General features: G+C 41.0%; 1 protein-coding gene across 9 annotated transcripts in view; it reads right to left on the reverse strand.

Annotated features, from left to right (window-relative positions):
* The window catches only part of dnc (phosphodiesterase dunce), a 210,619-nt gene that overhangs the window by 94,829 nt on the left and 89,181 nt on the right, over nucleotides 1-26,609 (reverse strand). For 4 of the 9 annotated variants that reach the window (XM_032440243.2, XM_015169138.3, XM_015169135.3 and 1 more), the window contains exon 3: nucleotides 1,355-2,542. The exons of the other annotated variants lie outside the window; for them this stretch is intronic. In XM_032440243.2, coding sequence (XP_032296134.1) covers nucleotides 1,355-2,481 — 1,127 coding nt within the window. In that variant the 5' untranslated portion in view covers nucleotides 2,482-2,542. The remainder of the gene's footprint in view (nucleotides 1-1,354; nucleotides 2,543-26,609) is intronic. 9 annotated transcript variants of the gene reach the window in all.

Consider the following 26,609-nt stretch of genomic DNA (forward strand, 5'->3'; position numbering starts at 1 on the left):
TGTTGCCACGTCGCAAACGAAAACATTTAAATTTAATTATACGTCTATGACAAACAATTTTGGCATTTTGACAGCGAACTGGGCCGAGGGCAGCAATCGCAGCCGGCGGGCAACGGAGGGGTGCATGTGGCCTGGCAAGGCGGGCTGGGGCGGGGCAGAGATGACAACTGACAACTGTCGAACTGCGAATGACATTTGGAGCGCACACTGAGCGTATACGCGATTTGCCCCGCAGCCAAAATAACAATTAATAATGAGAGAACCATTTCATATGCAAATTGTGGGCGCACGGCTGAGGGCAGCGGAACACGGGACACGCGGAAGACGCGGATACAGACACAGGACACGGAAGCGGACATAAGCAAGCTCATTAGCCGAAGGCGGCAAGGGCAGACGTCTGTGTTGACAATGTTGTTAATCAAAAGATTTTTGTTGTCTCTCGGTGGACAAACAATGCGCATTAGCTAAGCGATTTTGTGTCAAAACTGTTTAACGGCTAAGTTCATAAACAGAAATCCAAGAGTTTTTGTTAACAACATTATCGTGTTAGGCAGCTCAGCTTCTCCGCTAAAGGCAGTTTTGACAAGTCTCAAAATTATGTTATATGGCATAAGAACTTGGCCCGTCTACTCGGTTAGTCAATACTTCACGGAACTGTTTGGCAACAGTTTGCAATTGGCCTTTGCTTCGATGCGAAGGTACAAAAGGAAATAAAGAAAAATATGTCTAGAGTGTCCAAGACAAGCAACTCGCCAAGCACTCGCCTTGCCCCTTGGGGCAAGTTTTATAGGGTCGGCTAAGTTTTCTTTGGTGCGCCGAAGCTTAAATATCCTTGCAGGCAAATGCCATACATGCATGCAATAAGTTTACTCTAAACACTTTTTGCGCCGTTTTCTTGTGAATTGGATTAAGATATATTTAAAAGAAGGAAGCTGTCTCTCGATATTTATCGATACTTATCGATTTTGTGGACATTGGAATAGAATAGTCCTAGCTCTTACTAGTCTCTGAGATAGACGCGCTCACACAGGCAGACAGAAGAACGGACAAAGTCGGACTGCCTATATGCCTATAACTTATATGTTTTCTTCATAATAGCATAATATCCGTCTAGCATGCATGCAAGGGGCATAGCTGATATGGCAGCTATGTTATAGAGGTTGCGGATGCACAACCGACATGGTTATATGGATTCTGCCAGTCAGTTACGTTATAGAAATTTTAACACAACTAAACTCTAGTGATTGAGTAGCGCAATGGGCTAAGGTATCGAAACGCCGTCAAATTTAGTAGGATTGAAGAGGTCGTGACACAATTAAAGGATTCTTTATAAGATGAGCTCTTGCATACATACCCAAAGAGATCCGCCTCGCTGCCCGGGAAACTGATGCGTGGGGACAAGGGCGAGCGTCCGGCTCGCTTGAGCATGTCATGAAGACCCGGTGGGGCGTGTATCGGACTTAAGATGGTGATCTTGCGATTGGGCGGCGCCAGAAAGCCACCGCTGAGGGTCAGCTGGGTGCGCATGCCCGCCGAGGAGGAGCTGCTCTTCATCTCAATGGTTTCGGCCGACTTGGAGATGAGTATCGAGGAGGACTGCTGCAGTCCCAGCTTAGACATGGACAGCTGCATGCCCGCCTCACCCATGCCAACACCATCTCCACTGGCCGCCGAAGCATCATCGATCTGTGTGGAGGCGCTCCGTATGCATTTCTCCGGCCTAGCACCGCTCACCGGTGTCATGCTGGCAGCCGCCTCCGAGTGTGCCGATGTCGAGCGCACAAACTGACGCACATGCTTCTGATGGGCGGTTAGAAAGCCGTGCGCCTCCGGCTGCTGCAGAAAACTCTGGAACTTGGTCTTGCCCACGCCTGTCGCCGTGCTGCCGCTCTGCGCTGTGGAGCTGACGTAACGTGTGGTGCTGCTGCTGCTGCCACTGCGCTGCTCGCTGGTGATGATCGAGGTCGACGATTGCGCCTTCAGCTGCTGGGCCAGGGCCGCCGCGGTGCTCAGCATGTGTCCGCTCTGTTCGCCAACAATCGCGCTCGACTGCAGGCTCTGGCTGCGCGTGCTGCTCGATATGATCTTTTGCTGGGTGTGCTGCGTCTGCGTCTGCATCTGCTGCATTTGCAGCTGCTGTGCCACGGCAGCGGCGGCGGCAGCGGCTGTGCTGCTGCTGCTGCTGGTCACGGAATAGGAGCGCGTGGCCAATTTGCTGCTGGTGCTGCTGCTGCTCGATGTCTGGCTGTACTTTTGGGTGTGTGTGAGCTTTGTCTGTTGCAGCAGCTGTTGCTGCTGCAGCTCGGTTAGGCCCGTCACAAAGACGTTGTCGTCGCTGGGCGAGCTGAGCTCCAGATCTGCCACGGAGCGCACCTCGTCGGCGTCGACCTCGCTGGGCGTGGTAATTATGTATTGTGGCGGCGGCACATGACTGCCGCCCGGAGCTGTGACTCCATTGTTCTCGCTGGCGTTGTCGGACATTGCGTTGGGCTCGGTTTACTTGTGGCTAGGTGGTCACGTTTCTGTGGGATGTTTCCTTTGGCTACGGAACACAAACATGTTTTTGTTGCTGTTTTTTTTTGTTTTTGTTTAACACAATTACAAAGTGTTGTCTGCGACTGAAACTCTTACTCAAACTCAAACTCTTTTGTGCTTAATTATTTCATTTGTTTTTCGAATGGCCGCGGTTCAATTAATTTTTGTCTGGGCAATCAATAAACAGAACTTTTTGTAAAAAACAAAACAACTTTATCAGTGGACATTGTATAAAATTCCCATCACGTAGAAGATTTTTAGTCGAGAGGAATGTTTTAAAAACCGTTGATCGATAAGAAATATCAACGATAGTGTAGAAAATTGTTTCGATTGCAGCGAGCCTAGTGTCAATTGTAGTCAAATGTTATCGATATTTCAAAGAATATATTGAAATCTAGCTTGATATGAAAACTGATCTGATGAATAAACAGATCGGTGTGAAGCCTGAAAGCGAAGTACAGCATCCGAGCTTCGAACAAGCTAAGCATAAGAATATTACGAATAATGCCGTGTAAGGATTTTTTCACCATAAATTACAACACTTGTCGCACGCTCTAAAACCAAAATGGAGCGGCATTTGCGAAACGCGAGTAGGTGCGGCAAACGCATTCGCACACAATTCCTGCTCAAAATGAAGAGCAAGTGAACTTTTTCGGTGCTGCCAAGCTGTGTGGCAAATGCAAAAATTGCCTGCCTCCCAGCGACATCACATCGCATGCCACATGCTCAAGCAGCACAAAAGTTGGCTCCGGCCCGAGCGCAACATGTAACCCGGCAGCATTTGTGTGTGCCACGTTCCGCCAAAACTCTGCTCATTCACAGGCAACGGTGGCGGCAACAGTGCCAAAGTGTTGCACGGGACCAGCCAGATGTTGGCCTTGGGGCTCACTTCGGTGCAAAAAAAAAAAAAAAAAAAAACGACTGTGTGGCATTTCTTCTTTTTGTTCTGTGTGTGTTTTTAATTTTTTGTGGCACTAACAAGCTGCATAATTAAGAGCACACATTTTGGGGCCAGCAACTGCGAAGTGGAAAAACTATGAGGCGTGAACTTTGACCCTGAATCTCAGCGAATAACAATGCTAATTGATTTGCTGCTAATGCCAGTTGTCAGATGCCAGCTCTCCTGTTTGCCAACTTGGCTAGTTGGCCATCATTCCTCATTTCTGGCAGTCCGACCTTATTTAGTTTGGTTCAATTAGCTGATTGCCAGCATCAAAAAAAAAAACACGCTTCCTGCATTTTTCAATCAGCTGGCTGTCAATATAAAGAAAATCTGCAGCACGGTATATTGCAAAAATAAAATTGAAGGCTGCTTTTGAAATTTTGATGCACTTGCAGTAAACTCAATGCGAGCTCGCAAAGGTTATCGATAATCGATAGCGCTCGATAGGTAAACAATATGCAGTTATTTAAAAATCAATCGATATGCAAATAAGCCAAGAGTTTCTTTCAACTTGAAATTGTGACTAAAGCAAACAAATGCGAAAGCAGAAAGTTCTTTTACACAGTGCATTTTACGATATTTGCGGAACATGCACGCATTGATGCTTTAATGCATTGCATTTTCTGTGGAATTGGGAAGATGCTTCGCCATCGATTGCCTCTATTTGCCATGCTGATGTCGATGGCGATGGCGGTGGTGATGGTGATGGTGATGGTAACCCACTCAAAGTAATTACAGTCCCAAAGAATTGATTGCATCATTTCAGTTATTGTGGCGCTTGCGCCGAGCGACAGCTGTCGCTGCACTGTTGCATAATTCCCATGAAAATGCAAATCAATTTTATTTTTATTTTTACTTTTTTGTATAGCACAACGACCATCACGAACGGGCCCCGCCTTCGCCTATTTGCTGGCTTCAATTACGCATCGGGTTGTTTATTCATTGGCGAGCATTTGATTAGCTTATTTTGCTGGCGATTCTTAAAATCAATTCACGGCAACAACAAAATGCTAATTTGCATGCACGAGGTAAACCCTAAACAACATGCAACAGCAATCAGCGCTGGGTCCGACCATTAGATACCTCAAATACAGTACACTATAAACGCGCAACAATTTTCTATCATATTGCAAGCAACAGGCGAGTGCTCAAAGCTAAGTTCAGACATTTCGCATGCGAACATTTGTTTGTTTAAACTTAACAAATTCTCTTTAATCAACGTTGAGTGAACGATAAACATTTCTGTGGCTTGGGCTTCAATAATAATATCCATAAAAATAACGAGTTTTCTTGTCGACTTTAAAGCTTGCATTTATTTATTCATTTTCTTAGCAACGAGTGCGCATATCGATAACAAAATGCCAGAGACAGGAACAGAAACGATTGCTTTGTGGCAAATATATCGAGCTGTTGGTTCCTTTGCTTTATCGAACAGTGTTGCGAATGCAATTTTATTATTTGTCAATTAGGGCGCACCCAAACAAACATCTAGATATTGTTGCTGTTGCCTACAATGCCGCGAACCTATATTGACTATGTCCTACAAGCCGTGTATGCCCCAGCTGCAATAAGCGCATGTATGGGCTTTTGTTGATTGCCCCACGGTCCCACGGCCCCACGACCCCACGACCCCTCGACCCCAACGCCCACAGACCCTGCCGAACCGTCAACGTCTACTAAGGGAACAAGGGCGCCATAGTTGCCGAAGGTTGTATATTTCTTGTCGGTTTTCTTTTTATTCGCCTCGTATGCTGTCAACATCATTAGCCATATATCAAGTTGATTTTTAGTGAAATGAGCCTGAAAGCCAACAATCCCAAAGGGTGTCGCATCGAGCGAATCGTTCAACCTCATTTACAAGCGCTTGAAATGAGCGCTGAAAATTTTTAAATTCACAGAACTGAAAACACAATCACGTTCGCATTAAGCGCCGACAAGTAATTCGATTAAAAACCTAACAAACAAACAAAAAATTACATACAACAAACGTTTGTGATTTATTGAGGTGTATGCACAGGTTTATCGAACACTAATTGGCTTTATGAATGGCTGAATGCGTTTGCAGTACAGGAAACAAATAAATATGCACTTGAAATTTGATAAAGCTCATTAATAAATCTCCTAGACTTATTTACAATATGCAAATTTCGCTGTGTTGTGCTTAACGCCAGTTAACCGATTGAAGAAAGTATCTATATTTATGAAATATGTAAAGGGAAGTTCCACCTGCATGAGTGGAATATTGGTGAAAATAGTTAGAACTCATTTTCACTGAACTTTGTAAAAGTATATATATGTATTTAAAAATCTTTGGAAAGTAGTGAATATAGTTAAAGTTCTTCCTTATAAAAGAACGAATGCAAGCTACAACTATTTTTAAGTATTAAGGGTTCGATTTCCCACAGACAGAAAAGGATTTGCAGAAGTGAAGCCTAAAATAATAAAACTGAGCGACGGGGCCATTGTTGACGGATTAACTGTTGCTGTTTCTTTTCATGGAATCGTGCTGGCAGCTTGATAAAATATTGCACCTAAGCTGGCAGCTGAACGCGAAAGTTGGCAAAAAACGGCACACTCAACGCAAGAAACAAAGGTAGGAGATTTCAGCTAAATGAAATACAACAACCGACAGCTTAATCCAGTTGTTATGCCATTTATTTATTTTTAATCGTCGTTTGGTTTCGTTGCGCGCGCCGCAAGGTAGGCAACATAAATTAAATGCCAAGGACGAGAAAAGTTCATATACTTGTCCTATTGACACGCCGATACCGATGCTATCTGATATTGATGCTAATGCATGCCTATTCCGAATATAGCCTGTGTGTGCTTTCTTGTGACAGATTTTATTTTTGTTTGCTTTCGTATTTTTGGCACAACTTGCTGACCTTCAATTTGTGCCTGATTGTTGTGTGCGTTAAGTTTAATTTGGTAAACGTCAGAAATACAAAATACTGCAGCCAGCCATGCTTTCATGTGAAACTGCGGTCAGTTCAAAGCCATTGAAGGTGAAGTTAAAGAGCAAAGCCTCAGTTTAATCCAATCCAATCCTTAATTTATCCAACAGCTGACTTCGCAATAAGCTGTTAATTTAGCTTAAGCCGCACATGCCATTAACTGGTTCAAATCCCTCCAGCTGCCACAGCGTAAAATCTTATGGAAACCGTTTGACATTAAACAAATTAGTTGAACTTTTCCCTGTAGCCAGCATGTCATAAACGTATATTAAATTCCAATAAAGCCCCAGCGATATATTTGTCATAACCTTTTTGCCAGAGACTCGATTATTGCTAAAATGTTAAGCACATTGGCGACTGTTAATCAAATATTCTGCAATATTAAACAACAGGCAGGGTAGGCGGCCGGACTTGGCCGGATACCGGGCCGGATGCGTCTGGCGCTACGTCTAATTTGCGTAAATTTGTCATCGTAAATTTTTTATATGCCACCACGTGGGGGCCTTGCAATTTAATCAAAGTTCCATTAATAATGAAATACCGTCGCGTACTGCTAAATGAAATGAGCCAACAAACTGAAATTATAGGCGTCCTTCCGTAGCTGCGCACATTGCTTAAGCTTGTTTAAGCCGTACGTGCGTTGGTCGTGGGGATGGCCTCTGAGTGGCATCCATGTTGGGGGCCACTGGGCCGGAGTCAGTTCTCAGTCGTCAGTCGTCAGTCATTTCTTAAAGGCAACGCAACAATCAAAGAGCTGACTTCTGTGGCTGGCAAAACTCGAAGCGATATCCAAATTGAGATGCGACAAACAGCTGCCAAAAGAGGTGCCCAAGTATTTAATATATTCGGTATGCTATTTGCCAGCAAAAAGGTGAAACTGTGCAGCATAGTTAGTGAAGAGGAGATCACTGAAGACTTTTTTTTCTGATTAGTTAGTGGATAGCTTATTTTTATACTGAAGCTTCCTTTTAAATGGCGAAATGTTGGGCATGGTTTGTATGAAAAGTATTAACAGTGATATTTGCAAACGTGACGTCATGAGCCTGCGTGCGAAAAGTCGCCGGTTCAAATCCAGCATCAAATTTCAATTTCATAAATATATAATCACCTAAGATGTCTCTTAAATAAAGCTTAAGCTGACGCTAATTGCATAAACAATTTTATGTGCTCGTAGAAAAAGTATGCCTTTTTTTGCGGACAACCAATTTGTCAATTTTAAGCAAGCGCTCAAATTTGTTACACAGTGTAAATGAGCTGGGAGCACAACCAATGAATTAAATTCTGAGCCGCTGGCACGCGAAAGTGGTAATCAATGAATTCAAAAGCTGCAAGATTGTGTAGGGGCTGATTGGGGGGGTGGGGAGGGTTGCAAGATAGAATTTCGAGGGAGTCAGCCATAAATTTGCTTAATTTATTGTGCGTGTTGTGTGGGGCTGTTGGCTTTAAAGCCAACGCTGAACGCAAATATCCAATCGAAATTGGAGCGCAGAGCACAAAGACGACAATGGAGACAGCAATAGGTTGGGGTCGTGACAAGGGCGCGTGCGGGGGCCGAAGGAGACATTGCCGGTGACGGCGATGTTGCCACAAAGCCACAAAACCAATTTGATGATGGGGTTGAGGTTGAAGTTGACTTTAAGACTGGCGTAGGCTGACAGAGGTCCGACCTTTTGATGGGCAGCTCGTTAGCTGGCGCACGCTAAGTACTAGGGCGGGGACGTGGGCGTGGCAGGTGCAAGGTAAATTGTGGCAAGATAAGTCAAAAGCAGCAGACGCACTCATCAGTTTATTGAAAAACTCATTAAGTTTTGTGTTTTGACTTGGAAAATTTCATCAACATGATTTTTTCATAATAATTTCCCAGATATATATATATATATATATATATATGTATCTATAAATAAATGTATACATTTATATTGTGGAGCATATTGTTGGCTGCAACTTTGAACAAAGTTCAACAGTCTATATAAATTCCAGTTGGCCAACAATATGGCTTAACAGAACTTGTGGCATTCAGAGCTCTCCCCCATTATGTGTAAGTTATACGAAAAGTTTCCTATTGAAAATTCGCAAGCAGCTCAAAAGGAAGCGTGAAAAAGAAAAATGCAAAGCAATTTCAGTTTATTATCTGATTATAAACTTGGCATATTCAAGGTGTTATGGCCCAATAAATTTTAAGTAGAAGTAGCTGATTCATTTATACAATTATCAACCGGCTAGCTTAAAGTCTGAAACTAACACGAATTTTTTATTTTTTTTTTTTATTAAAGAGAAAGAAGCAGCGTCTAAGTGGATCGTTCAGATTTACTTTTAAGTTTAACACAAAATTTAGAATTCTCGCAGTTGTATATCTCAGTAAACACGCTTTCCTAGTAAGACGTATAAGCAAAAGGCTTAGCAGACAAATACTAATGATAATGTTTAAAATATTGATAATGATAATGATAAAGATAATGTTAAGGCTAATGATAATGATAATGATAGTAACAATGTTATTAAGAAAACTAATCCCAAGCCCATGATCTGATGGGCTTATTTCCACCAGGTTTACAGAGCTAAACAGAGTATTGCGCAGTCAGTGCAGGCGTTTCTACATGGATTCCTTGAAGGGCCTGGTTCTTAAAAATATTTCCTGTATTTACCTATTAGATGAACTGCCTGCAGGCTAATGGCTAGCTGAACAATGTTACATAATCGCCAATCATGCCGTTCGCCGGGCAGAGTCAACCCTGTCAAACAGTCTTTGGTTGGACTTGAGTTGGGTCACCCGTCAAGGTCCTGCCACACACATACACACACAGACACACACACGCACACCATTGACAGGCTATGGGCAGAAATTTTGAAAGAATAACGAAGCAGTCACGTTTGAAATGCAAAATCGATGTAGACGCAAACTTGAGGATTTTTTTCTTTTAGTGCTTAGGCGGCCTCTGAGCTTTAAAGGAAGCTGCTCGCCAGTCTGTCTGTTTGGCATGGACAGCATTGTCACACACACACACACAAAGTCAAATAGGTATATGCGCGGTTTTGTGTGTGCACACATAGTACAATGTGTGTGTATATGTGACAGTCAATGCAAACACCTGAAGCGCCGCATTTCTATCGTATGCCGTGTCTATGTTATGTGTGTGTATGTGAGTGTGTGTGTGTGCGTGTGTGTTGAAGAGATTTTCCAGCAAATTGTTTTGTACTCACACTCACTCAAATACTCACACACACGCACATGCATAGCTTATCACAGTCTGTGATGTACATGCATCCACCTGGACAGCTGGAGCGTTCGTTTCAAAATGTTGCTGACGCTGCTTTCTGCTCTGTTTCTCTCTCTCTCTCTCTCTTTCTCTTTCATTCTCTGCCTCTTTCTCTCTCTCTCTCTCATTCTCCTACTCTCTCGCGCGCACTGTGTCTCTATCCGCACAGCTCTTTCTTTCTGCCGTATTTACTGTCAAAATATTTAAGGGCTCTTACCTGCACATACACACACACACACACGTGCCTTTACACACACACACACACACTCTCACACAAACGCAACGCACACACGGTCATACATAAGTGCCTGGCAATATTGTAGCATTTTGCGAAGATTCCAATTTTTCGTTGCATACTTTTTGGGGCTGAAAAATTATGTTACATAATAATTCAATGAATAACAAACGTATAAGCTGCAGACTCTACACAGCCTAACAACTTGCTTCCCCGTCTCATCTTTGCACTATTGGCCATGAGATTAGTCTCATATATACCCTACACAATAGCTCTGAAGTGTTTTTGATGATATTTTTACTCAAACATAGACATGCCTATATTTATTATTAAGAATCCTTGAATAAATTCCGTGATACCTGAAGAATACAAGGGTATTGAGCAACTTGAAAGCACGTCTATCTTTGGCATGACGAAGATTAAATACCCTTGTAGATAATATTATGAAACTTCCATGGCGAATTACAATACCCTCTACAGTACTCGCTGCCCCTCAGTATAGCAGGGCTTATCTTTTACACAGTGTTTGGTATTAGTTTCTCGCATTTGCTATAGGAAGTCACATACCCCATTTTGAGGGCTTAATAACTACACGGTATAAAACAACAAAATTATCGACTGAAATTATTTTAGCTGTCAGCAAGTAGGCTATGTAATAATATCAACGGCTGCCTGTGGATGGAGACTGATGGTAAAGCGCAACGAAAAGTTTTACTCCAGCAGCTGCTGTGTGTCACACACACACACACACACACACACACACACACACACACACACACACACACACACACACACACACACACACACACACACACACACACACACACACACACATACACACAGGCAATATGTTGGCAGACACACAGCTATGAGCGCTCTTCGCGCTTGCCTGAGTGCCATTCATCCAAACTTTCGTTTGTCATCTGGATTTTCTGCCAGAGTATTTGATATATATACATACATATATGTATATATAATTTTAAAGACCCAATTAGTATGATGCACTATTCGAAGTACTCGTAGCGGAGAGCAAGTATATGTATATATATGTAACTGCCAGTTCTAGATATAATTTAGCAAATTGGCAGCACTCAGGAATTCACACGCCCACTTCGAAATATAATGGCACTCAGTGATGTACCATGTACCGCTTCTTGATATTAACTTAATCTAGCAAATTGGCAGCACTCGGAGGTTTAGCCTAGCGCTACTTGATATAAACGTAATTTAGCAAATTGGCAGCACTCCTTAATATAAAGATAATGTAGCACTTTGACAGCATGCCGATATGTATCCTACATATATATATATATATATATAAAATCGAACCTAGCAAATTGGCAGCACAGGAGATTTACACGCCCACACCTTAATAAAAAGGTAATACCGAGGCTTACACACTCACTTCTGAAACAAAGCAAGCATTTCCATTAGTTATGCGAAACTTTATTTAAAACAATGCGTTGCCAGCTCGCTGCAGCTCATCAAGTAATCGGAATTGATTTCCCATTTCCCATTAGTTCAGTTGAAATATTTTCCGGGCACGCACAAAATCTCGCAATTTTCTGTTTGTGGCTTCTTTTGTTCCAGCCATTATCCCGCACTCTTGGCCACATTATCATCATCGACGGCATATTCTCAATTGCGCTCCGCCTTTCATTGTGTTCTGCTCTGTCGCTCCGTCGCTGTCTCGTTTCTGTTGTTATTTATTTTTTGAGTCAGCTGCTTTGTTCCCCAGCCGCTTGTTTAAATATATTGTTTATTTTCATTTACTTGAAAACATTTTTTTGCGCTCACTGCGTTTGTTGTTTTCAGTTTTCAGTTTTTCAGTTTGTGTTTGCTTTGCTTACGTTACGTTACGTTTCGTTGCGTTATGCTTAGCTCCAACAATCTCTCGCTCTCTCCCCCACTCTGTCTCTCTCTCTCTCTCTCTCTCTCTCTCTCTCTCACTCGCTTTCTCTCTGTCTGATGTGTTTTTATTGTCTGTGTTTTCGTTGTTTTTCACGTTGAGGCGCCTTAAAGTATGCCACATGTTTAATAAACTTTTATCATGAATATTTCATTTGTTTTTCAATTATTTGCCGGCCTTTAAAGTCCCACTTCCTTATGGGCAACCAGATATTACCACCTCTACAGCATATCTCTCACCATCCCGCTGCCCTCTTCTCCCGCCCAACACCTTTTATGGGTCTTTGTTGCTCTCTTGTTGCTTTTGTGCCTGCGTGCAGCTAATTATCAGACTCTTGCCCTCTAACTACGCCCACTACTTTTACGCCTCAATATCTATCAGTCTCACTGTTACAGTTACTGCCCCCTGCCCCTGTGCCTGCGCCTGCCCCTCTACCCAGCGTGTTCGTGTCTGTGCTTCACGCAGCAGCCGCAACAGTCGCAGCCTCAGGTTTTTTGAGGCGTTGTTGTTGTGGTTGTTACCATCACAACGTGCATAAAATTGTTTATTATAATAATTAATAATGTTTTTTCGAGCTACCTGAGAGCGCGCACACACACACACACACACACATGGGCAGCGTCAAGATGTCTAACGGGCAGCAGCACTAATTAAATTATGAAGTGCTTTATGCTACATTTACCCCACGTCGTTATTGCCACGCCCCCCTCAGCGCCAGTGCTACAAGCATCCAATCCGCATGTAACTAGCAAGCTGTGCTGTTGTTTCTGCTGCTGCTGCTGCTGCTCAAATGCTCAGCCAGGCGACAACCCTTGCGCACACACGCACACGCTGGCACACACAGACGCAGCACAGCGGGCGGGTGGCAGGCCCAAGTTCCCGACAGCTCGACGGCTTCCAGTTGCAAAAAGGAAAGCGGAAACGGAAGCTGTTTGTGCTTGGCCTGAGCGCTTGAGAGCTCAACACGATACGACAGGACACGACACGGCACGGCTTGCTGCCTGCCATGCATGTATGTATATCAGAGTGTGTGTGTGTGTGTGTGTTGTGTGTGCGGCGCGGCGGCTACTTAGAAACTTTTGTTGTATACAAATTAGTAGGCAAATAAAATGTAAGGGTCAACAACAACAACAACAATAACAATAACAATTATAATGCTGACTGGCAGTATTGGCAGGCGCCTGGTAAATTTAAGTACGGAATTTAAGCAGACTCCTCATTAAAAATCGTTACAAAATATGAATGAAAGCTAAATTAAGTTGGGAGAAAATAAACAAAAGCTGTAATACTCTATTGTGAGTGAAAGTTTCCCGGAAACTTTTACGTGACAAGTTCATGAACAAAACCGTAATAAAATTGTCTTGCAAATAAGTTAATGAGTATGCTTTATGTGTAGCTGAGTTAAAACTTTAAGTACTTCAGGCAATGAGTGCATAGTTGTTCAAGAATCGGATTGTTATTAATTAACATTACATTTGCAAAGAAGTCGTTTAAGCTACGTCTCATAACTGCATTTGAGGGTTTCAAGCCTAGCTGTAATTTCCTAGCCGCAGGCTAAAGTAGCTCGCAAATTTAAAAATATTATTGAAATATTATTTTTAAAAATTAATAAATAAAACGTATTTTGTACAAAAAACCAAGATAATTGTGCATTAATATATACTTCAGAGTATTCTCTATAAATTCGCGAACAATTAAACTAGCTAAGTGTCTGACAACTGACTAGAATTTAAAAATCAAAAATCAAATTTTACTGTGAATTGATGAAGCTATAAAGCTTAAGTTATCGCTTAGTTTATTTGCCAGCAAGCTCTTGCTAGGGTAGAGTATTTCATATTCTATGTGTTATCCTCAAGTTGTGTTGATTCGTTGCCAAACATTTATTTTATTTTTTGGTTGGCACTTTTTTTTTCTCGGCTCTGATTTGATGTTGCGGTGTGTCATTCCTTAGGCTTTACTTAACTTTACACAATTTGACATACTTTGTGTGTGCGCGTGTGTGTGCGTGTGTGTGGGTGTGTGTGCGTGTGGGTGTTTGTTGTCCCGTTTTTGATAGCAGTCATATTTGGCATAATTAGGTGAAGCTTTCCTTTCCATTGTTATGCAAAAGGAAATTTGATGTGGCACACACCTACCAAGCTACCAGCCCTGCCCCGAAAATTTGCTCCATCATGTTAAAATTTTATGCTTCATATTATTCATAACGATTTGTGGGATAGCATATATGTAGAAGTCAGTATATGGACCAATTTGCAGGCCAAAAATGTGCCATATGCCGGCAATGCTTATCCTGTGTTTGTCGACATACTCTGCCTTTCAGGATATACGCTTTCGTTGCTCAGCTAAGTAAACGCTCTGCAGGCTTATCAGCAGAGGGAAAGATAAGTGGAAAAATGTATAGGATTGTCATGCTCTTGCAACATTCTTTGGATTGATCAGTTATTATTTAATTATTTTTGAAGATTTTTCAAATGTTTTCTTTTAATAAAGAAATGTATTATTATGTAGAGTTAAGTTCATTTGCTAAGCTATGTTATTCTTGGGCAAGCTATGCTTAAACGTTTTTGTAAGTGTATTTAAGCTTCGGCTTATACATATTTGCTTGCTTTTGTGCGTTCTTGCTTGCTTTTTTGCTTTTTAATTTGCTTGTGGCATAAATTGGCCTCACTTATGTGTGTTTGTGTTTGTTTTGTGTCTTAAATTTATTATGCATGTGTGTGCTCTGTGCTGTGTGTCGATGTGTGTGTATGTGACGTTATTTCTTATGACTGCCGCTGCTGCTGCTGTAGCTGAGGGGTCATTTCTTACAGTTGTGTTTTTTTTTTGTGTTTTTATATCGATTTTCAATGTTGAGCCAAAAGTAAATTGTGAGCGCAGACAAGATAAACGACAATAAAAGAGCAGGAAACAAGCTCAAGCCGAATAAATATAAAAAAAAAAAGAAGCAAAATACAAGAAAACAAGCTGATGATGTTCTTGATGTTGCTGGCAGTTGATTTAGTCAACAGGTTGTTGCTTAGTTGGCCCCCAGGATTGTGGCGCGTGTCGCTTGTTTAAGCCTTGTTCAACATTTCCCCACAAATATTGTGGCCTTATGACATTCTGTGTTTCACTCTATTGCAACGGGACGAGAACTGAAATTCCGAGAAGCGCCAATCCGCAAGGGATTTAGCAAGTTGTTCCTGGAATAGCAAGTAGAGGGATTTAATGTGCAAACTTACGGCATATGCCCCATGGACATCATGGCCATTAGAACTGACTCAATCAACATTTGACTCACTGTGAGATCGGCTAGAATTGGCCCTCCAAGTGTTTGGAAACAGAAGGCTAGAGTTCGCTTAGAGCTTATAAAAGCCTTTTAAAATATGAATAAAAAAATCAATCACAGCGACAACACATGCTCTCAAAATAGATTTATCTGGACGGCTATTGATACCAAACTGCATAGACACGATGCCCATGTATCCCAAAACCAAAAAGACGGGGAGAGAAATCTGGCCATGTATCAAACAAGGAAAATCAATTCGGAAACTCGATTTAGTTAGCGTGCTGTACAATTTTCAGCAGCATCGCCTTTGGGCCTAGCGCCCAGCTGAAGGCTCATTTTTAATTTAGAATGTTTTCCGCCCGCCTGACAGCCGAGAGTGGCCCGGATCGCGGCCTCTGTATGCCACATTCACCTGGTGTGCTGCGTCAAATTTTCGTGTGTGCAACAACATTTTGGGCGAGACCAGGACAGCTCAGTTGGCCGCAGAGCTCCCTTAATGCAATTTTGACGGTTGTGGATTGCCAGTTTTTGTGGTTGTGCTTTAAGCTTTAAGCGTTTGACAGTTTCAGGTGGTTACGTTTGGAGAGCCAAACAATTAGTCAAATGGAAAACTGGCTAGCAGAAACTTTAACTTCTTGGCCAAGACGGAAGAGCTTTCAAGTGAAAATGCCAGCTCAGCTCTTTGAGTCTCAAATAGCTTGTAACTAGAATAACAAAGCATTTTCCCACAATCCCTTAAGCTTTCCCATAGTGTCGGTCATGCCAGAGCTTAGCTGAGCCAAAGAGTCCGACCATTCGGCACGCAGTCTCTTTCAAATGTCTGTCAATGAAATTTGTTTAATTCGTTTGGCAGAGCATTTAAGTTTGTTTTCAAAGAAGTATAAAGCACTGGCAACGTTTCCGTGCAATTATATGTTTTTCTATAAAAAGAAAACAAAAAAAAAAATAAATGCCCAGAAACTTTGAAGCATTCACTCTCTGTTGAGCTTTACTAGTTCGTTTCCACTGGCAATGCGTTTTGCACTTGTATTCACAGCAATCGATATATCTAAAAAGGTCTCTCTACTACATTTCTATGGCCTATTAGATGCGATCTTTGTTTTCTATTTTTAAAACGATTTGCAGTGAATTCAACAAATAAATATTAAGTCTGAAAAGACACATTTGTAACCAGGCCGTGCACATATCGAAAGCAGATTGATATTTTTACACTCTTCGAAGAGCTGTGCGCCGTACCCAACAGCAAAAGGACAGGGTCAAACGGATCAGCTGGAGGCTAGACCAAACCAAATTATACAAATATGTATAATTATAACGATCCACGATCGTCTATTCTATTGCCCAGTAAATTTGACAATTGATTTGTCGAAATAAAATGTCAATAGTTGTATGAACAGAAATATAAAAGTCTCACGTTTGTCCATACGCTTGTACATGTTCTGAATAAACCAATGCAACAGAATTTCCCTAAAGATTATTATTAATACTTATGGATAGTAACCGGAAAACAAAAATATCGATGTTATCGATATTATCGAAATTGTCATGGAAGTATTGACATCTCTAGTTTTGAGCTAGTTTCGAATAAGAACTCAAACGCATCACCTGTAAAAACGTACAATTCATGCAGAAGCAAAGCAAAATAAATTTAAGCATATACTTCTCAACTTGTTAATAAAAAATGTGTATACAGCTCGAGCTTTAGGCTTAGTCAAGCGCACAATGGAACCGGCCGGGTCACGCCAAAGATAATACTCAAAGGCATTATATGATTTCGTTGTATTCAAGTGCAGTGTTTCCTCTTAATCATAAATCAGCTTAAAGCTTATTTGCGGCCAACTATCAGTAGCTCTCCCTTACACTCTATGTGCTGGTCCGCCGCTTGGCCAAGCCATAAATGTTGATGCGCTTAAGGGTCTTCGAGAGGCACTCTCATAGATCAGAACGAATGGCACTTGCACACCCACTCGCACTCGCAGTCGCACAAGCCGTACGCCGATCCCAAATCAAACGCCCAAAACCATCTATTCTACTTATGTTGTATGTGCCTATTGCTATATGCTCGATGCATATTTTCGTCACATTCAGCTGAAACAGGGAACGCTCAGCCAGTTATAAATATATACATACATATATATAAATGTGTGTACGACTGTTTAGCTGGTTGACTGTCTAGTGAATGCTATTCGCAGATGGCAGCTTCCATTTCCATTTCCATATTCAGCTGCAACGCCTGCTCCAGACCCCATCTTCGTCTCAGTCTTGTCAGCGTTTGGCATCAAGTTGACAGCTTTGAAGCTCTCGATGTTTGATGCCAGTCCTTGTAGTCCTTGTTGTAGCCCCGTTGCCCATCCCTCTATCCCTCTTCTTCTCCCTTTCCCTCTCTCTCACTGTTGACTTTGCCGCTGCTGCTGCTCCTGGCTGGCACTTGTAGTTTATGCAAAATATTTGCATTGCTCCAACAAGCGACGAGCCGTTGTGGTGACACGGAGAGCGACTACATAAAAAAGGGGACAGGCGAGGAATGGGGCTGCGAATGGATGACAGGCTGACAACTTGATGGCCGGTGAAGTGAAGCCGCGCAAGTCAGAGGGCATGTGGAAAATGGCAATGGCTCCATTTGCAGTTTAGCTTGATCGGATTATAAGCCAACTTTAAAACAGCTGACGCGTCCTCAAAAGTAAACAACAACTTATGTTGCTTTCAGTTGAAAACAAGCCAGAAGAGTTCACTTTTCGGTGTGACGAATATTAAATGCACTTGCATCTAATAAAGCAAATAAAATTTGTCGGCAGCTTCGCGTAGTTGAGTTGGATTGAAAAGTTTTCTAATTTTCGAACTTATTTTAAGACAGATTTTTCGCATAGAGATTCGATGTTGATCGGATCTTGTAACGCGCATGATAGAACTCATAAATGCTGAACAGCAAAAAAAGTTTCTAATGCAAAAACATAGAAAAGCAGACATACATGGTTAGCCAGACCTGCTACATGGTTAAGTTGTTCGATCAGATACATCTATGCCAAGTTGTGTCAGCCTAAGCTAATAGACAGCGGCTTACAAAGAATATAAAAACAAATTGCCGTACTCTTTCTTTGCAACAAATAAAATAATAATACCCTTGGGAAGGGTACAAAAAAACCAGATAGCCGCCAAGGACACGTGGGGGCAGCAGTTGGTCAGGTTTCTGATATAACTGATTCTGTATAACCTTAGGACCGTAAATATGCTCACATTTGTGTTTGATGCGCTGTCATAAACATTAGCTGTGGGCGTGGTCAACTTGATTAGCGACATAAAACAAGCTAATGACAGCGCTCATTAAAACAGCCCAAGCAGATGCGAGCCAAGTTTCACGAGATGCCAACCAAGAAGCAGGCAGCCAACAAAGTTTTGGGCCCATTATTTATCGGTTACTTAACCCCACAGGGCCTCACCGTTTGCCCTGGTTGCCTTGCCACCACCCACTCTGCACACACACATACACACACACACACACACACACACACACGTGCGCGCACACACATGTAATTAATCATACGCTTTGGGGGGTGCACAGGGGATTTTTACTTTAAAGCAGCTGCGGGCGCGCGGATTTAATAAATTTTGAATACATACAATGAGCACGGGCTGGAAGTGTGGGTTAAGGGGGGGGCGGCGTGTCTGTGTTTGTGCGTGGAGTGTGTAGCAGCAGGGACTGTGGCAACGAAAGAAAACCAATAAAAATGATGAAAGACTTATGAGGCGACAACACAGGCAGGCAGGCAGGCAGCCAGGCAGCCAGGCATTGGCAATCGACTGAGGCAAATGGGTAAAAGAAAAGTCGCTGGCACGCTGCGTATACGTGATGAATAAAGGTACAACAAAATGCCAATGAAATGTCGAAAAAAAAAAAAAAAAAACCAAAGAACCAGAAATGGAAGAAGAAAAAAATGTCCATAAAAATTGCACAAACAAACAAAGAGTGTGAAAAACCACACACAGTTCATTTCGTGTGGTCGCCATAGCAACTTTTGTGCGCGCAACCAGAAGATACCACGTAAAAAAACCACAGCGAATATGATGCGATATAGATATGGTGGGGAATGCAATTGAGCAGAAAAGGAATGAATTTTTATAATTACATTTTATTTAAATATGACGTTCCTTTGTACAACTGTAATGTGAATTTTTAATTTTTTTTTCTGCCTTTTTCAGCTACATTTCATTTGATATCCAATCCCCTGCTGCGGGCAAGAAAAATATTTCATCGCTATCTGACAAAGGCTGACGTTTGTACGCATAAAAACCTGACTGCATTTATGCAGGAATGCATTTTATTATTTTAATATCTCGCAAAAATATTTATATATATATATAATACATATATATACATAGATATATATATATATATATATGTATTCATAACATCAACGCGAATATCTGATACCTGCTTATATTCTCTAAGTATTAAGTAAACTTTAGCTGCATTTAATACGGGTGACTGTTGTTTAACGAATTATTTATTTGGCGTGGGAGTACTAGCTGATCAGACTATTGGGGCTTGTCAGTTAGAGGGTATCGCAGGGCTTGCTGATTAGCAGCTTACCGGGCAGCTGGCACTTTGGCAAGAGTTTGGTTAAAGTTTGGACCATTCGTTGCAAATGCCACTCATTATTAAATCAAATTGACAGGGTTTCATTCGTTTTCCAATTCGTTGCGCAATTTCTGCACCATTGCGGTACGTGGCAAGAACGTGCAACTGCCACTGAGGAGCTGCAACTGGCAAGTGGCACGTTGCGAAATTACAGTTGCTGTTGCAGGCAACGCAATGTGGCGTGCACACCTTTTGTACATTTTTAATGTCTGGCCAGTGACAGCTGTAAGCCTAGGGTTCAGCATTCTAGATAGTGCGGGCAGAGGGAGACGCTTGATAGTTGGGGCAAATGCGTTTCAGACAGCTGCAAATGTTGGAGCAACTTTGCGCTCTACTCAGACAAGTTGCTGGCCACAAAGTTTTTTGGACCCAGTGAGTTATGTGAGTGCGAGTTATCCAAGAATAATGGTCGAGAGCATAGTTAACTCAAGTGCAATCAATATGGCATATAAATAAGTATGGCCTTATTATGTGCACTATTCAAGAGTCGACAAAACGCTGACTCAATGGAGCTGGCTGTGTGCGAGCTGCAAACGGTAGCAAAAAACCAATCATTATGAAACATGCAAAGAGTCGATGCAGCCGCTGGCAACTGCTGCAGGCAGCTTAACTGGGCCAATTGGTAGGCGGTTGTTGTTGGGGATGATGCGGCCTAAATGTTGGCAAATTGCTTTGGCCCCGTCAACGACACCAACATCCACACCAGCCATTGACAGGGCACACACACACACACACTCACGCACACCCACACACATGCACACACATATTGGTGCTTAGTCATAATTGGCTTTGCCAATGAGTGCATATTTCTAATTTTATGAAAGTCCAGCCACCAGCTACCTACTGGTTGCAACCTGCTGCCAGTTACCTGTTACCTGTTACCCTTTTCAAATTTACCTTAAGCGTTGACAAAGCGCTGAGCCAGTTGCCACTAGGTGGGCTGACTGTGTAGGTGTGGCTGCAGGTGGCACATGTCATATATTTGAATTTGAAGCAAGCTAACAATGCAGGCACTGCCGGTGGTCTCTTGGCACTAATTGCATGCACAGCTTTTCATTTTGCTGCCCGGCCACATTGTGAATGGCAGGTAAAGTTTACCTGCATGTTGCAAAACTTTTACTTGATTCAATTAGATCAAAAAGTTGCGCCCTACAAGAGGAGAACATCGCAACGAAATTTGCATGATTGTATAACTAGAAGATTTCAGAAATGTTTATCGATAAATTTAAAGATATTTACAATATACATTTGCATTAATATTCATATTTATCAAATGCATTTTTTTTCAAATCATACTAAGGTACTTTTATTATAATCGATTCGGTATCTTTTATTTTTTGATATTCGAGATTTTCAATATTATTATCGACGCATACATAAATGCAAATGAAGGCTCATAGATAAGTATTAAGATATTTAGAAATAAATTTGTTAACAAATTCTTACTTTTTAAATCCCAAGATATTTGTGTATCAATTGATTCGCTCGTTAAGTTCTTGCTATTTGATATTATCGATTATCCTATCGAAGCTTCAATTTATTTAATTATTGAATTATTTATCAAATTCTTGTCTTTTAAATTTATTCAAAAAACAGTCTTGTTGCAATCGAAACACTGGCTTTGATATCTTCTTTTTCTTGCCATTGGGGATTCTCGATATTCTATGAACTAATTTTATAAATTGCCATAAAATCAATTGATATAGAATATAGAAAGTCTTGGTTGCATCTACATGTGGATATATTCAAGTAAACAAAAATCAATAAGCACGTATTTAAACATTTTATTACAAAAGAATATAATATAGATAATATATATATATAAATATATATTATCATGAGCTGTTCATATCAGAGTTCGAATCTGTTGGTATGGATAGTTAATAGACATCGATTCATTTGATGTTTTCGTAGTTAATAACAACAACTATCACAATGCGATAAGCATCCGAGCACTGTAAATCAAAATCATTGTTAAAGCAATGTCTAAAAGTTAACAACTAGTTGTTATTTGTTTTGAAGCGCTTATCAGTTTGTTTAAAAGGCAATAACATATACATACATTAACATTAGCTATCGGGCAAACTAGCCAAGGGCGATAATACTATATTCTAGTGGATAAGCAAACACTATCTAAGTTTCAACAGGCTGTCGTATATTGGGAACGGCAACAACATTAATTGTGCTTGTTTTAAACATAGTACTCAGGTTTCCCATGAATGCCCAACTTGTTTTTGTTACATGTTTGGGGTTTTACTAACTAATACACAGCTCAAATGTGACTCAGTTTCGTCTAGTATTAAATCAGCTTCATTCGATTTCATGTTGAGGCTTTGTTTCAATTAAATTGAGTTTCAGCTTAATTAATTAGTATTTGCACTTTGGGCAACTTTGCCATGTGTACACCCACACACACACACATACGAACACATACGAACACATACACACTTAAAAGTGGTCATGGCAAAAGTTGAAAATGGCCGCAAAAACTTTTGCATTTGATTCCATTGGAGATTATTGTAGTGCATGCTGCCTGGCTTACTGGTTGGCTGGCTGTCTGTTGTTGTTGCTTAGTTATGTATGTCAAAAGCTAATCAAAAACTCATTGCAAATTCATATACAACAGGTAGCTGGCGCCAGGTAGCAGCTATACACAAAAGACACAAAAACCAGCGACAACAAAATGGCCGCCATGGAGCTGTGCCAGGCAGCCAATCAAAAGCTGGCCGGGGCCAAAACAGAAGGTGAAAAATAAAAGGAATTCGAAATGAGTAAAAGGCTTGGATTTAAATGTTTGGATACAACTTTATGCGGCTGCAAAAATAGCAAAAACAGCAACAACATCACAACCAAAAGCAAAAGCAACGGCAACCACTCAGAGTGTAGGCGCCCCATTAAAACATTGTTAAATTGTCGGCAACCGAATTAAGTTTGTGGGGCGGCTGGGGAGCTTGTTTCGCCTGAAAGTTGCAAAGTTAAGAGCAAACAACTTTAAACTTAACCCGGATATAAGAGCTAGCCAAAGATGAAATACCCTAACAGACATCAATTAAGTGGAAAGTCTATATTGAGTTGAGTTGTGTCAAATCAGTCAAGGATTTGAAAGGATTATTTGAATTTTAGATATATGATATATGACAATCTGATATTGAATTAAATATAAAGTCAAATTTCTGCTCTGATTGACTTTATATGATAATCTGATTTTAAGTCAAAACTGAAAAGAGTCTAAAAGAATTTAATATTTTGCTTTAATTGACTTCATATTTTTATCTCATATTACGTCAAATCTAACAAAGATTTAAAAGGATTATTATTTAAGTTATCACATTTAGCTTTAATCAACTCCAAACAAATTAAGGCCGAAACAACAGTTAAGATCTAGTTGAGCTCATTCACTCGGAATACATATCGCAGAATAAACAAAACAAACTAACGAACACATAGTACAAAGTTATCTTGTTGTGTGCTCTCCGACTAAGTTTAAGTTTTGCTTAGCTTTCGAGGGATGCGAAACTGAAATGGTTTTTCGGTGCAGCCTTAAGCTTCAATAAGTTACAAAATTGTATTACAAAACATTTAGGGCAGGGTATAAAAAAGAAGGTCACGTAGCGCTTTCATAAATTTCAATTAGATTTAACGAATATTTTTTACCCGCCTTTGCCTCGAGCTTGATAAAAAGACAAATAGTAAAAAAAAAGACGAGATTGTATAAAATTCGGCAAATAATTTTAAGTTTTATTGAATTTTGTTGTTGCTGTGGCTCGTGATGTTGCTGCAGTTGTTGTTGTTGTTGTTGTTGTTGTTATTATGAATATGAACACTTTGGCATTTCGATATAATTTGATTGTTTGATTAGCGCGTAATTTTGTTTGAGCAAAAACAGATTTCCAATTGACCAAATTCTGAATTTCCAAATGGCCAGAGAAATTAATGAATAGAAAAATAATAAATAAATAATCCAATTATTGCTAATAAAACACTGGACAACAGAATTAATAAACAAATGAAATGATTTTTTTCAGTTAAATGAGAAAATATTTGTACAAAGCTTTTGAATATAAGATTTGATTTTCATTTTGTTATTATTAGAGACGCATGTTTTTGCTCACTTTAAATTTGGGCCCGCAAACTTTGCTGTCGAGTGTAATTAAAGGGCAGTGTGGCATTCATTTAAGATGATATATTGGCCATTAAGTCGATTGGCCGAGAGACCATTTGGCTCTGTCTTTCATGTTCCCTACAATTGTGCGTAATACTCGCGCATAAATATTTCCAAATTGAGCGTCAACTGGCACGAAACAGTTGCTGTCAGCTGCAGTGGGCGGCATTAATATCAGGTGTAGCATGTGGCCAGTGTCCGTGTATGCGTCTGTGTGGTTGCCAATGGGATGTGGCACAAGGTGGACAGCCAAAGACGTGAGAGAAAACCAAACGCTTTGAAATCGACGCGAGGCAGAACAGAGCGTTACAAAGGACCCAAAGTACGAGATATGGTAAAACAGCTTGACAGGAGCATAGCCATCACAATGATGATGCCAATGCTGATGATGATGTTGCAACTGCATACTGATAATTACAACGCTGTTATTCTGTGTCGTACATGCATATGAGCAGGGCTTAGGGCAGTATCGCATTACTTGGCTGGTTTGCTGGCGCGCCAGCTGCTGCTGGTTGCCGGCTTTGATGGCCCAAATGAAAGCATTGCGCCTTTGTCCATGGCACAATGAGCTGTAAAACGTGGCATCGGCATATGATAACAGCAGGCCGGCTATGGCTATCCACCTTATGCGACCCACATCTGCCAGCGGCAACTGTGGCTGACGCATGCCGCTCCTCTTCGAGATGCGAGTGGCAATCAACAGTTGTGATTGTTATTCAATCGATCAATTTGATATGATAAATAAGAGAAATTGATTGAATATTGATACAATTGCCAAAGAACATGATGAATGAATGAATGTCAGTTAAAAAGGCGATTTATTTGAATTCACTTGTTTAATTCAATTCAAATGCATATCGATAAGCCAATTTATTTCGTTACGAGGTTGCGATATGCCCTAATGATGTTATCGGCAAGTGTGCCGAATAATTATAAGGCAATTAATGGCTTCTAATTTGTTTTTGGATGGAAATTGCAAAAAAATCAGTAAAATGTTGGGAAAAATCAAACATATCTCCGAAAAAGCACATATCAATAATGCTTACGCTCATCGATATACACAATTTATATCGAAAAGTGCTCGAAAGCAACATATCGATAATGCGTATGCATATCGATATACACATTTTATATCGAAAACGTGTGTCAGTTTCCAGCTGAATCGCTTTAAAATTAAATTGCAAGCATTCTTCTTTATCATTTCGTGTCGACAATTGAGAGAAAAAAACAGCCTTTGAAATTGCGTTTGCGACGCGTTTTCGGCGACGTCTTCAAATAATTGAATTCGATTGTTTGGCTTCAAGTTGCTCAACATAGACTGAAAGCCAGCCGTTGCCAATATCAATTGAGTACACGGATAAACGAGATGTGAATAAAAATAATGCTCAGCATTTACATGCTCCACACACAGAAGAGCCGACAGTAACCAGCCACAAGTCAATTGACTCATCGATTTTCGATGTTTTAAATGTGGTCGAGTGCACTCACAGAGCAGCTAAAGGTTCTTGAAATAAATCGACATATCACTTAAACAATCTGTAAATAAATGAATATCGCAAATTAATCGTCCAATTGAAACTGCAAAGCTGTTTCTTTTCGCATATCGATGATAACGTAAATCGATGAGCTCTCCGCCGGGGAACGTTTGCAGCATTAAATGCACAATTTATTTATTGTATTGCCGCAGTTCACCAGAGGTGTGAAATGTTGACCGTCGATTTGGCTCGCTATTTCCATGGCCAAAAATCGATGGCCAATATAATAAAATCGATTGAGCTATAATTGCCAATGGCCGTAACGCAACAGTAGATAGAACCTAGTGCGGAAAGATTTGCTTATTAGTTTTCGCAATGCAATAATCAAGTGCATGGCAAAGCATGGGAATTTTGAATGCGGCTACAAAATGTCATTCAATAAACGTCAAACGGGCTTTGGACTAACCGATACTCTGTGGTCAGATGTCCTGGTCACGCATTTACATATGCAGGGCCATGCATACGCCCTCCTTCCATTCCCGCAAGCACACTCACACGCACACGCACACGCATACGCACACGCTTTGTAACAAAAACAATAGATAATCTAACCGTACGCACAGTAGATACACTGAGATGACAGTTGAATTGGACCAGCTGCTGAGTAATTGACAGTCAACTCAATTTGCATGCGATTCGAAATTCTCGGCAACTGATAGTAGAGGGTTGAGCGCCTGGGAAACGCATAGATGCCAATGAAATTTGCATTTCCACATCGGCTAGATTCTGCATGCGCAAGACACAAGCTGCACAAGTAACATGACATCAAAGGGCTGCACTTAGACAACTTAACTGACTGTTAGTCGTTAACCTTACTCCCTTATATACTCCAACAGATATATCTATCGATAATATATATAATTTCATTCGGAGCATTCGTCAGGGCGTGCTGGTGCCGAACAATTGAATTGTAATTGACAGCGAATTCCCCAGCATTTAATGTGCTGTTTGTTTTTACATTACGAACATACAAAATAGAGTGAACAAGATACAAGATACAAGTTCGCAGCTGTTAATGCAAGGCTAGTCATGTGCCTCGATTTATCGAATGGCATTTCTATTTGTACTTTTGGCACAAAATATTTACACAATTGACAGCTGTTAGATGTTAGATGCTCGCTGCTCGCTGCTACGTAAGCGTCGACGTCAGCAGCGGCAGCAGCAGCAGCAGCAGG

The sequence above is a fragment of the Drosophila virilis genome, chromosome X (genome assembly GCF_030788295.1).
Source record: "Drosophila virilis strain 15010-1051.87 chromosome X, Dvir_AGI_RSII-ME, whole genome shotgun sequence".
In the NCBI taxonomy this organism is placed as follows: domain Eukaryota; kingdom Metazoa; phylum Arthropoda; class Insecta; order Diptera; family Drosophilidae; genus Drosophila; species Drosophila virilis.